Source organism: Eurosta solidaginis, chromosome 5 (assembly GCF_040869045.1).
Source record: "Eurosta solidaginis isolate ZX-2024a chromosome 5, ASM4086904v1, whole genome shotgun sequence".
NCBI lineage: Eukaryota > Metazoa > Arthropoda > Insecta > Diptera > Tephritidae > Eurosta > Eurosta solidaginis.
The window spans coordinates 202,407,679-202,422,431 of record NC_090323.1 but is presented as its reverse complement, the minus strand read 5'-3'; the positions used below and the strand labels follow the sequence as shown (position 1 = coordinate 202,422,431).

Here is a 14,753-nt window from a genome sequence, read left to right as displayed (position 1 = left end):
TAAACTTAGCCCACCTACTTATCTGGACTCACTTTATCTTGGTATAAAAAATGGCCGAAATCCGACCATAACCACGCCCACTTTATCGATATCGAAAATTACGAAAAATGAAAAAAATGCCATAATTCTATACCAAATACGAAAAAAGGGATGAAACATGGTAAGTGGATTGGTTTATTGACGCAAAATATAACTTTGGAAAAAACTTTGTAAAATGGGTGTGACACCTACCATATTAAGTAGAAGAAAATGAAAAAGTTCTACAAGGCGAAATCAACAGCCCTTGGAATCTTGGCAGGAATACTGTTAGTGGTATTGCATATATAAATAAATTAGCAGTACCCGACAGATGATTTTCTGGATCACCTGGTCCACATTTTGGTCGATATCGCGAGAACACCTTCACATATACATCTAAGGGCCACTCGCTTTTAAAACCCTCATTAATACCTTTAATTTGATATCCATATCGTACAAACACATTCTAGAGTCACCCCTGGCCCACCCTAATGGCGATATCTCGAAAAGGCGTCCACCTATAGACCTAATGCCCACTCCCTCTTAAAATGCTCAGTAACACCTTTCGTTTGATACCCATATCGTACAAACATTCTAGAGTCACCTCTGGCCCACCCTAATGGCGATATCTCGAAAAGGCGTCCACCTATAGACCTAATGTCCACTCCCTCTTAAAATGCTCAGTAACACCTTTCGTTTGATACCCATATCGTACAAACATTCTAGAGTCACCCCTGGCCCACCCTATTGGCGATGTCTCGAAAAGGCCTCCACCTATAGACCTAATTCCCACTCCCTCTTAAAATGCTCAGTAACACATTTCGTTTGATACCCATATCGTACAAACATTCTAGAGTCACCCCTGGCCCACCCTAATGGCGATATCTCGAAAAGGCGTCCACCTATAGACCTAATGCCCACACCCTCTTAAAATGCTCAGTAACACCTTTCGTTTGATACCCATATCGTACAAACATTCTAGAGTCACCCTTGGTTCACCTTTATGGCTATATCTCGAAAAGGCGTCCACCTATAGAACTAAGGATTACTCCCTTTTAAAATACTCATTACCACCTTTCATTTAATACCCATATCGTACAAACACATTCTAGAGTCACCCTGGCCCACCCTAATGGCGATATCTCTAAAAGGCGTCCACCTATAGACCTAATGCCCACTCCCTCTTAAAATGCTCAGTAACACCTTTCGTTTGATACCCATATCGTACAAACATTCTAGAGTCACCCTTGGTCCACCTTTATGGCGATATCTCGAAAAGGCGCCCACCTATAGAACTAAGGATTACTCCCTTTTAAAATACTCGTTACCACCTTTCATTTAATACCCATATCGTACAAACACATTCTAGAGTCACCCTGGCCCACCCTAATGGCGATATCTCTAAAAGGCGTCCACCTATAGACCTAATGCCCACTACCTCTTAAAATGCTCAGTAACACCTTTCGTTTGATACCCATATCGTACAAACATTCTAGAGTCACCCTTGTCCCACCTTTATGGCGATATCTCGAAAAGGCGTCCACATATAGAACTAAGGATTACTCCCTTTTAAAATACTCATTACCACCTTTCATTTGATACCCATATCGTACAAACAAATTCTAGAGTCACCCTGGCCCACCCTAATGGCGATATCTCTAAAAGGCGTCCACCTATAGACCTAATGCCCACTCCCTCTTAAAATGCTCAGTAACACATTTCGTTTGATACCCATATCATACAAACATTCTAGAGTCACCCCTGGCCCACCCTAATGGCGATATCTCGAAAAGGCGTCCACCTATAGACCTAATGCCCACTCCCTCTTAAAATGCTCAGTAACACCTTTCGTTTGATACCCATATCGTACAAACATTGTAGAGTCACCCTTGGTCCACCTTTATGGCGATATCTCGAAAAGGCGTCCACCTATAGAAATAAGGATTACTCCCTTTTAAAATACTCATTACCACCTTTCATTTAATACCCATATCGTACAAACACATTCTAGAGTCACCCTGGCCCACCCTAATGGCGATATCTCTAAAAGGCGTCCACCTATAGACCTAATGCCAACTCCCTCTTAAAATGCTCAGTAACACATTTCGTTTGATACCCATATCGTACAAACATTCTAGAGTCACCCCTGGCCCACCCTAATGGCGATATCTCGAAAAGGCGTCCACCTATAGACCTAATGCCCACTCACTCTTAAAATGCTCAGTAACACCTTTCGTTTGATACCTGTATCGTACAAACATTATAGAGTCACCCCTGGCCCACACTAATGGCGATATCTCGAAAAGACGTCCACCAATAGACCTAATGCCCACTCCCTCTTAAAATGCTCAGTAACACCTTTCGTTTGATACCCATATCGTACAAACACATTCTAGAGTCACCCCTGGCCCACCCTAATGACGATATCTCGAAAAGGCGTCCACTTATAAACCTAATGCCCACTCCCTCTTAAAATGCTCAGTAACACCTTTCGTTTGATACCCATATCGTGCAAACATTCTAGAGTCACCCTTGGTCCACCTTTATGGCGATATCTCGAAAAGGCGTCCACCTATAGAACTAAGGATTACTCCCTTTTAAAATACTCATTACCATCTTTCATTTGATACCCATATCCTACAAACACATTCTAGAGTCACCCCTGGCCCACCCTAATGGCGACATTTCGAAAAGGCGTCCACCTATAGACCTATTGCCCACTCCCTCTTAAAATGCTCAGTAACACTTTTCGTTTGATACCCATATCGTACAAACAAATTCTAGAGTCAGCCCTGGTCCACCTTTATGGCGATATCCCTAAATGGCGTCCATCCATAGAACTATGGCCTACTCTCTCTTAAAATACTCTTTAATACCTTCCATTTGATACACATGTCATACAATCACATTCCAGGGTTCCCTAGGTTCATTTTCCTACATGGTGATTTTCCTTATTTTGTCTCCATAGCTCTCAACTGAGTATGTAATGTTCGGTTGCACCCGAACTTAGCCTTCCCTACTTGTTTTGTTTACATTTGTACATACATACATATGTAAATAAAAATATTTAGTTCTCTTGATTGTAACCAAGTATTCATAAATGTGTTGCTGTTCTTGTTTATTGCTGACGATTATGACGGTCATTATATACAACAATGCTACACTTCATAACGTCCACTCCTAAGGGAACGCCCAGATGTATGAGACTTTTAGCTAATGCTTGTTGCTTGTTGTTTTAATATTGTTACAATAATATAACAATAAGAGTATGTGACATGGGTAATTCCATATGAAATATAATATATATCATATTGTAACGAATTTAGTGAAATTCCGCTTATTCCAAACCTTCTGCTAACGTTCGAATCGCTAAACTGTTGAACAAATAACTCTAATATTCAATAATGCAAAATGGTCTTTATTAGACTACTTTGAAAGTACTTCACAATAACACTTATACATACTTCGAAACTGATAGCGTGCCTAAATCAAACTGGTTACTGAATACTCAGCTTTCGCTGCTTTTGTACTCTCTGTTGTCTCGTCCACCCATTTCTCCCAAGGTCTAGTAAGTTCGCGAAACTCATGCTTTGTTTCCAGCCATATACGTACATGTATATTTGTAGTTTATAGTCTCTCGCATAGCCATATGCGTATGTATATGTGAGTACTACTTCGGCTGATGGTGAGTATCTCTCTGTTAACTTTTATTTATGTGGGTAAATGATGATTAATTTGTTTATGTAGCTTGCTCTAATGTTGTTGTGCCTCTATTTAATAACCCTAGGGATGTGAGATCAATTAGTGACGCTAATATTCGTCACACTGCCCTCCACCTAAGTCTAATCGTCCCGATCAGGCAAATCTCTCGATCTAACCACTGCGAGCTTCTCCAAATGAACCCCCTTCTATTCCAATGGTTTGTATACGGTAGATGGCATCACTGATCCTCTTCACAACTTTGTACAGGCCTTTCCAACAGCACCAAACTTTGGATGGAACACCTTTCCGTCGATGAGGGTTGTATAACATCACCAAGTCTCCCTCCAGGAAACCTTCCGAATTATTGTTCTCGTCGTACCTTTGTTTCATCCTACTACTCATTATCCTGGACCACTCTCTACACTCTGTTATTTCGCCAATGAACTATTTCGCATAGCTTTATCTTGACGGATTGATTTTGCATCCTCAGTATCGTGTTGAAGGTTCACAACACTAGTGCGCCCTGACTTGAAGCTACCCTTTCAATCTTTCTGGGAAATTCTTTCCTTTTAGTGCGTCCATTTGGTTCTGTCAATGCCAGTGTTTCTCTCGCAGGTATCTTTGATTTTGCCTTATTTGGCCCATTCGTTCCATCCACCTTTGCCCGATCTACTGCCTTTGACTTTGGTGGTCTTTGTCGAATAGCCTCCACCAGTACTCGCTTACTGCTGAAGGCTTTCTCCAAACTGAAGTTGAGTGGTACATCTTGGTTTTTATAGCGCATAATCCTTCTCTGCATATCGATCTTGATGTCATGGTCAACTAAGAAGTCCACTCCCATTATGACTTCATCAACGATCTCCGCCACAACGAATTTGTGTAGAACCGTGATCTTTCCAATTAAGACTTCACATATCACTTCTCCCTGGACTTGGTTATACCCGCCAGTGACCGTACGCAACCTTGCTCCAGGTAATGGCTTTACTCTCCTGTTGACCAAATCAGATCGGATTAAGGAATGAGATGCGCCCGAATTTACAGTCAGCACACGTTCTTTGCCATCCACTTTTCCTTAGAAGGTAAGACTGCTCGATTTTTTTCCAATTTGCGATATAGATATCACAGGACATTCAATAGCTGTGGCAAGTTCTCGATCTTTACATCTGACTCGCTCTTGCTTATCTCCTCCAGCTTTGCGTTTACGACAAGCCAAGTTGGAACTACCAGGACCGGTACTGCAATGACGTGCAATGTGACGAGGCATCCCGCATTTGAAGAATTTGATTACTCTGTTACTTTTGCGATCCTTTCAGCGCCTCCAGTGTTGTGTTCACCCAGTTTGGCCTTTCTACTTCCACATGGCGTGCTATGAAAACTGGCTTACACAGAAGCGATGCTGCTTCCTGAGTTAGAGCATGGGATACTATTTCAGCAAATGTTGGCTTTGGATTTACGTATGTCGCTCGCTTCGTTTCAACGTCCCGTGTTCCATTAATAAAGCTCTGTATTTTTACCCTCTCGGTGTATTCCACGGGTGTGTCTGCATTTGCGAGATGAGCTAATCTATCAACATCAGACGCAAAATCCTGCAAAGTCTCATTCGCCTTTTGGTAAAAGTTTTGCAACTCAATTTGGTATATCTGTTTCCTATGCTCGCTTCCGTAACGTCTCTCGACAGCGGCCATCAACGCTTCATAACTATTCCGCTCTCCCTCCAGAATCGTCCGTGGGATTTGGGCTGCCGGTCCCTTCAATGCTACGAATAGAGCAGCAATTTATCTTCCGCATTCCAGTTGTTCACTGCTGCCGTCTTCTCAGATTGATGCTTAAATACCTGGAAAAGAACAGAGCCGTCAAAAGATGGAGTTTTTACCTTCGGGCTGCTCGCTGGAACTGCTGGGCGATTTAGTTGTAACTGCTCCATACGACCTTTTAAAACATCGACTTCGACCTGAAATTGAGCGGATTTTGCATCCTGCGCTTCCAGCTTTGATGTTACCCTTGCTTCCTCTGCTTCTAACTGCGAAGACATTTGTGCAACCTGCGATGATAAGCGCTCCTCTTGTTTTTCCATCTTGAATGTTATGCGTGTCTCCTGTGCTTCCATCTTGGATGTTATGCGTGTCTCCTGCGATTCTAGTTGGGATTCTATACTTGTCTTCTGTTCTGCCAGTTGAGATGACATTTTTCACGACATTTCTGAAATGCGTGTCTCCTGTGCTGCCATCTTGGATGTTATACGTGTCTTCTGCGATTCCAGTTGGGATGCCATATGTGTCTTCTGTTCTTCCAGTTGAGTTTCCATCTTGGATGGTAAACGTGTCTCCTGTGATTCCAGTTGCCATGACATGTTGGTGGATATTTGTGATGACATTTCGGACATTTGTGCCGATTTTGCAGCCAATATCATGTTCAGGTCTATGTTCGCCATTGTCTGCCGTGTTCCATTTTTCTCCTCCAATTTTATTGTCTCATCGCCATCAAGATGAAAGACATACTCTTCCGCGTTAATCCCTTCAGTTTCCATTGCCTCACGTAGTCGTGCGTGAAGTTCGAGTTTATTGCCGGTTGTATTCAATCCACGGCTCTCCAATTCCTTCTTCAGTTACTGGATCTTCAATTCACTCCACTTTGCCATGTCCAAGTTGTATTCGAAGTCTTCGGAATTTATTCAATAATTCCTCTTCTGACACCAATTGTAACGAATTTAGTGAAATTCCGCTTATACCAAACCTTCTGCTAACGTTCGAATCACTAAACTGTTGAACAAATAACTCTAATATTCAATAATGCAAAATGGTCTTTATTATACTACTTTGAAAGTATTTCACAATAACACTTATACATACTTCGCAACTAATAGCGTGCTTAAATCAAACTGATTACTGAATACTCAGCTTCCGCTGTTTTATACTCTCTGTTGTCCCGTCCACCCATTTCTCCTAAGGTCTAGTAAGCAAAACTCATGCCTGGTTACCAGCCATATATCTTAATATATAAAAAACACGTGTCACACAACTGAGGCCAATGGACTCCTAAACTACTGAACCGATTTTGAATTTGTTTTGCACCCTGTGTGTATTTTGATCTAACTTTAAATATAGGATAGGTGATTGGGTGTCGAGATATAGGCCAAAACATGGACCCCGGTACCCCCAGAGTGTGTTTATAGAATATGGATATCAAATGAAAGCTGTTGAGTGCTTTAGTAAAGGGTAATTTTCATACCCCTGGGTGACTAGTGTCTCGAGACATAGGCAAACAAGTGGACCCGGGTACCCCTAGAATGTGTTTATAGAATATGGATATCAAAAGAAATCTGTTGGTGGGTGCTTTAGTAGAGGGTAATTTTCATACCCCTGAGTGACTAGGGTCTCGAGATATAGACCAAAACGTGGACCCGGGTACCCCTAGAGTGTGTTTATAGAATATGAATATCAAATGAAAGCTGTCGATGAGTTCTTTAGTAGAGGGTAATTTTCATACCCCTGGGTGACTTGGATCTCGAGATATAGGCCAAAACGTGGAAATGAGAACCCCTAGAATGTGTGTATAGAATATGGATATCAAATGAAAGCTGTTGATGAGTGCTTTAGTAAAGGGTAATTTTCATACCCCTGGGTGACTAGAGTCTCGAGATATAGGCCAAAACGTGGACCCGGCTACCCCAGGAATGTGTTTATAGAATATGGATATCAAATGAAAGCTGTTGATGAGTGCTTTAGTACAGAGTAATATATTATCCCGAGACGGACTGGGACTGGGATTAGGACTAGGACTGGGACTGAGCCTCGGAGTGGGACTGGGACTGGACTGGAATAAAATACATACCACCCTCTGGGACAGGCAATAAGAGATGCAGAAGAATAAGAAGAAATTGAGAGAAGAGAAAATAGATAAGGAGAAGGAGATTGAGAAAGAGATAGACTGAGACGAAGATGGAGATAGATGAAGCGCAAAAGACTGAGGAAGGTGTGAATAAAATTATTAGGAAAAAGTGAAGAGGGGGGAGGGTAGATTCAGTTGGGAAAAGCTTATTAAAATGTATGCAGATAGGCCAAATTTAGGGCAGGACAACGTCTGCCGGGTCTTCTAGTGTACATGTATATTTGTAGTTTATAGTACCTCGCAAAGCCATATGCGTGTGTATATGTGAGTACTACTTCGGCTGATGGTGAGTATCTCTCTGTTGCCTTGTAAATATGTGGGTAAATGATGATTAATGTGTTTACATAGCTTGCTTTAATATTGTTGTGCTTTTATTTAATAACCTTAGGGATGTGAGGTCAATTAGTGATGCTAATATTCGTAACAATATATATATACTTGAATTAAAATGCCAGAAGGTATTAAAAAATGCCAGGAAATTCTTTCGATTGCGTTGCAATGTATACTTCAGCATATTTTTTCCAGAGCAGGAAGCAGGAATCTTCCAGAAAGTTGCCAGAAGAAAATTTTGAAGGAAAAAATGATTGCATTGTTTTGTGAATTCAATCAAAGTGACTGACTTCAGCTCTAGATGGATTGCAGTATCATAGATATAGATACCAATCCTCTGATTGGAGCCCCCTTTTGTGATAACATGCATGGCAAACGTTTCAAGAAAATTATCGCTGCACATCTTTTTGATTTTCCTGAATTTTCAAAGCTAAATTTGCTACAGGAAGTACGATGAACATGTGAAGGCATAATACTATATTCAAACAGAAAAATTAATTGAGGCAATTTCGATTTAAATTGAGTGGTGTTCATACAACTCAATTTAGCTTAAACAAGAGTAATTTGATACCCGGTTGGCTCATCTCTACTGCAAAAACAAAGCTTTGTTCAGACTGTCAAAATGTGCGTGTTTGTATTAGGCGAATGGAATGAAATGAATGGAATAAAACTTAAAAAATAAAACTTTGAAATTTTTGTGTGTTGTAAGAAAATGTGTTCAATCTTTTGGTTTCATTTTAGAGTTTCCCATCTTCTTTTGATAATCCCTACTCCAGTGAAATAAAAAAAATAAAATCAGCTAATGAGATGGCCAACCATATAGTTGAACCATGCGTAAGTGACGTTTAAATCTACTCAATAAACACGCTTTACAAGGTTGTATTTGCAGTTTGAAATAATTTATTACGCAATTTTTTTTAAACTGGCAATTTATTATTACAATTTATTATATGATAAATTGAGTAATAAATTGCCCAAATGGTATAAATTGCCAATTTGTTGTGTGTTTGTACATAGTATTAAATTCGTTAAAGTGCTTCTCCAAACAATTTTCAACCTCACCAACCCGTGGCAAATCCTGTTTACTATTTGGGCAAACCAAATTGCCCACGGAAAAATAGGATTGGATGACCAAATGAGTTCAACGTGGTTATATCAAATCGTTCCTGAGATAACTGGGAATGTGCCGTATCTATATCCGGCAAGGGACATGAGATAAAACTCCTCGAATAGCCATCTTAGCGCTACAAGGAAAAAAATAAGCGATGTGATCGAAATCGCAGTTCAAAATCACAGATCACATCACAGCACTAGTCACAGTAGAAGACAATTTTGAGACAATATGAATCAATAAATCCAATATTTCGAGATGTCGCAGTAATATGTTGTATAGGTGGCTATGCAAATGCCCTCGCTCACAGATTACTGCGGCATCTATCAGTATAGTGCAGCAAAAGTCACGGATACATATATTAATTTTTTGCAGCTAAGGTGCAAGCGATTGCATTTGCCTAGCCGCCAGTATATGCCCCTATTACGGTATACAACTCAACTTAGTTGGGTTGTAATTAAAACAACTCAACTTTCAGACTACTCAACTCCTGTTTCGTATTACGAATTACAACTTATTTCAGTTGAAGCTTGAGTTGGTGTCGCCAACCTAAGAAAGTGATGATTTGACAAATAAATGAATAGCTGATCAATTTGAGGTGAAAATTTAAGCATTTACAAAACTGATTTTGTTATTACAAGTAAATATATGATATATATTTTATAATGGCGAAAATGTTGGTGATTGACGTGTCGCGGTTACGGAACACATTCGCGTGATCATTCCAATCCCTTGGAAGCACCTAGCACCAAGTAAGAAAATGTTTAAGTGACAAATGATGAGCTTCAAATGAAGTTATTTTGCAGATTTGAAAGGAAGCATTTTGCTCATTACTAAACAAAATTAAGGACCATCTCCGCAAACGCTTTCGAGGGAAGGCTGTACCCCTATTTTAAAATTATGCGCCACACTCAGATTCCTTGCTGATGGCAGCTATCAAAAATGCTGTGGAATTGATTGGGTGTTGGACTGGTTTTAGATATTATTGAGGAGCATATTTTTGTCAAGTGTATTTAAAACCAAACAGCAAAAATTTTATTTTACTCTTAAACAGGATTCCCAGGAGTAGTGATTAGTAGTAGTTCGCAAAATTTCACCTATTCTGGCTGCATCCGAACTGCGGCCAGCCTCGTCCAACTTCTGAATGTCGCTCCATAAAGTCAAAAAGTTATTCAATGTAATCCTTCGTTGAGACGTTGTTTTTTCTATAAATGTGTACAAAATGATTATTGTTTGACTAAAAAAGGTTTAAATACCGGCTTTAAATTTTTTGTTTTTTTTTTTTTTTGGTAACGTTTTATGAGCCCGTGCACCATCAACTCTTATCAAAGGTGGTATCAAAAGACACGTTTCGATCTCCGTTTTTGAGATTCGAAAGCGGAAATTTAAAATTTTAAAACCCACACAATGGCCCTATAGGGTCCGAAATATGAGACCCGAACCACAGTCTTTTTGCACAGAAGATCTTTCTGTGTTGGCGGCCTTTGGCCGCGATTTCTAAAAATAACGCTGGGTGGGCCCAACGCCTTTCTGCATTAGTGTGTACAAAAATTCTGGCAAAATACAACCACATGAAAATTTGAACCGAAATGATGATGACAGAAATTAAAATTTTACTTTTGTTTTCGGATTCTTAAATCGGAGGTCGAAACGTGTCTTTTGATACCAACTTTTTGTTAAAAATTAGGTGGTGAACCGTCTTCTAAAACGTTCCATTTTTTCAAAATAACTGCAAAATTGTATGAGACAACTGCTAGTAATCAGTTGTAGGATTTTGACGGTAATGCCACAAAAAGTTGTTAGACTAGACAACTCAACCGACATTTTTTTTGAGAGGTTGGGTTGTAATCTGTAATCTGTAATCTGAGGGGGCCCGCGATTTAGTGGTACTATGAAATTTTTTTGTAATTCAGGAGAGTCTTTAGTTGTGTAGAGGGTGATTTTCATACCCCTGGGTGACTAGGGTCTCGAGATATAGGCCAAAACGTGGGCCAGTGAATGCCTAGACAGTTTATGCAATATGGATATCAAATGAAAGCTGTCGATGAGTGCTTTAGTACAGAGTAATATATTATCCAGAGACGGACTGTGACTGAGACTCGGAGTGGGACTGGGACTGGGACTGGAATAAAATACATACCACCCTCTGGGGCAGGCAATAAGGGATGCAGAAGAATGAAAAGAAATTGAGAGAAGAGAAAAGAGAGAAGGAGATTGAGAAAGAGATAGAATGAGATGAAGATGGAGATAGATGAAGCGAAAAAGACGGAGGGAGGAGTGAATAGAAGGATTAGGAAAAAGTGAAGAGGGGGGAGGGCAGAGTCAAATTTAGGGCAGGACAACGTCTGCCGGGTCTTCTAGTGTACATATATAAAGAAAGATGTATTTTTGTAAGACCCCGAAAGCACTCCGCCGATTTTATTCAAATTTGCAGGATAGCTTCACAGCAACCCGGAAAGTGTTCCTGTGAAGTCTTTTTCCTGGAAGTGGACCAGAGACCGAAAAATTCTATTCATGGTTCGACCTTGGCCAGACTAGTATTTACGGCAATTTTTTCCGTGGATTGGGACTTGAACATGGGCTAGGACTGTAAAAGGAAATGGAACTGAGAATAAGAGGGTAGGAGAAAGAGGCTATGAAAAAAATAGAGTTAGACCACATAAAGTGATAGGGATAAATAAAACATAAGAAAAGTGAGGGAAAAGACGGAGACGTAAAACTTCTTAAAAGTTATGCAGATAGACTGAAGTTAGGGCAGAACAACGTCTGCCGTGTCTACTAGTAAATAGAGCCTATGATTTCTCGAACATGGATAAAAGGAACTAAAGGAAATGGAACTGAGAATAAGAGAGGGAGAAGAATTACAGGGAAGAGAAAAGAGGAAGGAGAGAGAGGCTATGAAAAAAATAGAGATAGGCGATTTAGAGAGATAGGGATAAATGGAACGGAAGAGAAGAGAGGGAAAAGACGGAGACGGAAAACTTCTTAAAAGTTATGCAGATAGACCGAAGTTAGGGCGGAGCAACGTCTGCCGGGTCTACTAGTAAATAGAGCCTACGATTTCTCGAACATGGACAAAAGGAACTGAGAATAAGAGAGGAAGAAGAATTAGAGGGAAGAGAAAACAGGGAAGGATAAATAGAGAGATAGGGATAAATAGAATGGAAGAGAAGTGAGGGAAAAGGCGGAGACGAAAAACTTCTTAAAAGTTATGCAGATAGACCGAAGTTAGGGCAGAACAACGTCTGCCGGATCTGCTACTAAATAGAGCCTACGTTTTCTCGAACATGTTCGAGAAGAGATTTCTCGCGAGTCTCGCCTTCTCGCGAGATTCTCGAATTTCGGTTTACTCCCAAGACTTGCTAGCTTCTCGACATTCAACTTAATCGTTGTATATATAGATTTATATAGAGCTTACGATTTCTTCTGGAGCAGAAGCCAAAATGTTCGCAAAACCACAAGTAAAAAACCCCGAAATGTATAGAATATTCACAATGCAGCGACTGAATTGAAAGTAGAGAAGATCGCGAGTATTACGAGTAATTCGAGATTCGAGAATCTCGCGAGCCTTCCGAGTAATTCGAGATTCGAGAATCTCGCGAAACTTACGAGTAATTCGAGATTCGAGAATCTCGCGAGCCTTACGAGTAATTCGAGATTCGCGAATCTCGCGAGAAGTCGATTTCTCGATTCCTCGGGTTTCGAAAATCTCGCTTGTGTTCGAGAAGAAATCGTAAGCTCTACTGGTAAATATATATTTTGCGTAGTGATCAAAAATCATTTATTAAAGCCGCAAAAGGTATTAACATATATTATCTGGACTTCTTCTTTTTGAGTTGCAAGTTAGCAACGAAAATAATGCCAGCAAAAATTTCTACGTAGAATTACTCTTGCCAACTATCACAACATTCGAGTTTTCAGAAATGAAGTTAAGCCCTTATTCGGTATGCGGCAAGTGTGGAAGATTTTTCGACACCAGTTAGCGGTTTTCGTAGTACAACTCGATTCGAAAGTAAATTTTTTTTAATTCTGGTTAAAGAATAAGAAAGGCGACTCGATGATGTGCAGTATGCTGGTCGTAAGAGGCGATTAAAATCAACAGGCGGAATGGATTCAGTGGCCAAGAAAATTAATACCGTTGCAGTCGGGCTAGTAACAGAAGCATCTAATACCGGAGCATATCAGATTCATCAACATTAAACTTAAATTATCAGAGCAGTGTCTGCTCTTGTTAGTCTAGTATAGACCAGGTTTCTATATTATAACCCATTTTCTGCAAATTCCAAGCATTATGAGAGTTTGATTGAAGTTCCACCTCATAATTGAGCACACTTACGTTTATGCTTGCTGTTATTATCATTACTGTCTGATTGTTATGCCTTTGCTGTTAAAGTAATTTACAATAATGAAATTAGCATAAACACCAGCTGATACACAAAACATTTTGTACATAAGTACCTAAACAGATGTGAACTTACATATGTACAAACTCAAATGAATAGCTTTCAATGGCACATTCAACAGGTGACAAGCAATTGGCCTAGTAATTATGGTTATGTGCTATGTAACTAAAAACAAGTAAGGAAGGCTAAGTTCGGGTGTAACCGAACATTACATACTCAGCTGAGAGCTTTGGAGACAAAATAAGGGAAAATCACCATTTAGCAAAATTAACCTAGGGTAACCCTGGAATGTGTTTGTATGACATGGGTTTCAAATGAAAGGTGTTAATGAGTATTTTAAAAGGGAGTGGCTCTTTGTTGTATATGTGAAGGCGTTTTCGAGATATCGACCAAAATGTGGACCAGGGTGACCCAGAACATCATCTAATTTATTTATATATGTAATACCACGAGCAGTATACCTGCTAAGATTCCAAGGGCGTTTGATTTCGCCCTGCAGAACTTTTTCATTTTCTACTTAATACCCACCCATTTTACAAAGTCTTTTCTAAAGTTATATTTTGCGTCAATAAAACAATCCAATTACCATGTTTCATCTCTTTTTTCATATTTGGTATAGAATTATGGCATTTTTTTCATTTTTCGTAATTTTCGATATCGAAAAAGTGGGCGTGGTCACTGTCGGATTTCGGCCATTTTTTATACCAAGATAAAGTGAGTTCAGATAAGTACGTGAACTAAGTTTAGTAAAGATATATCGATTTTTGCTCAAGTTATCGTGTTAACGGCCGAGCGGAAGGACAGACGGACGACTGTGTATAAAAACTGGGCGTGGCTTCAACCGATTTCGCCCATTTTCACAGAAGACAGTTATGGTCATAGAATCTATATCCCTACCAAATTTCACAAGGATTGGTGAATTTTTGTTCGACTTATGGCACTAAAACTATTTTAGACAAATTAAATGAAAAAGGGCATAGCCACGCCCATTTTGAAATTTTATTTTATTTTTGTATTCTGTTACACCATATCATTAGTGGAGTTGAATGTTGACATAATTTACTTATATACTGTACAGATATTAAATTTTTTGTTAAAATTTTACTTTAAAAAAAATTTTTTTTAAAAGTGGGCGTTTTCGTCATCCCATTTTGCTAATTTTTACTTAACACACATATAGTGAGAGGAGTAACGTTCCTGCCAAATTTAATTATGATATCTTCAACGATTGCCAAATTACAGCTTGCAAAACTTTGAAATTACCTTCTTTTAAAAGTGGGCAGTTCCACGCCCATTGTCCA

At 39.6% G+C, this 14,753-nt stretch overlaps 2 protein-coding genes across 4 annotated transcripts in view; one reads left to right on the top strand and one right to left on the bottom strand.

Moving 5' to 3' along the window:
• Positions 1–5,405, bottom strand: part of jv (javelin) — a 147,991-nt gene extending 142,586 nt beyond the window's left edge. The window contains exon 1 of the mRNA XM_067789148.1: positions 5,017–5,405. Coding sequence (XP_067645249.1) covers positions 5,017–5,405 — 389 coding nt within the window. The remainder of the gene's footprint in view (positions 1–5,016) is intronic.
• MCU (mitochondrial calcium uniporter) overlaps positions 1–14,753 on the top strand; it is a 472,202-nt gene that overhangs the window by 319,690 nt on the left and 137,759 nt on the right. The gene's annotated exons all lie outside the window — the stretch shown is intronic.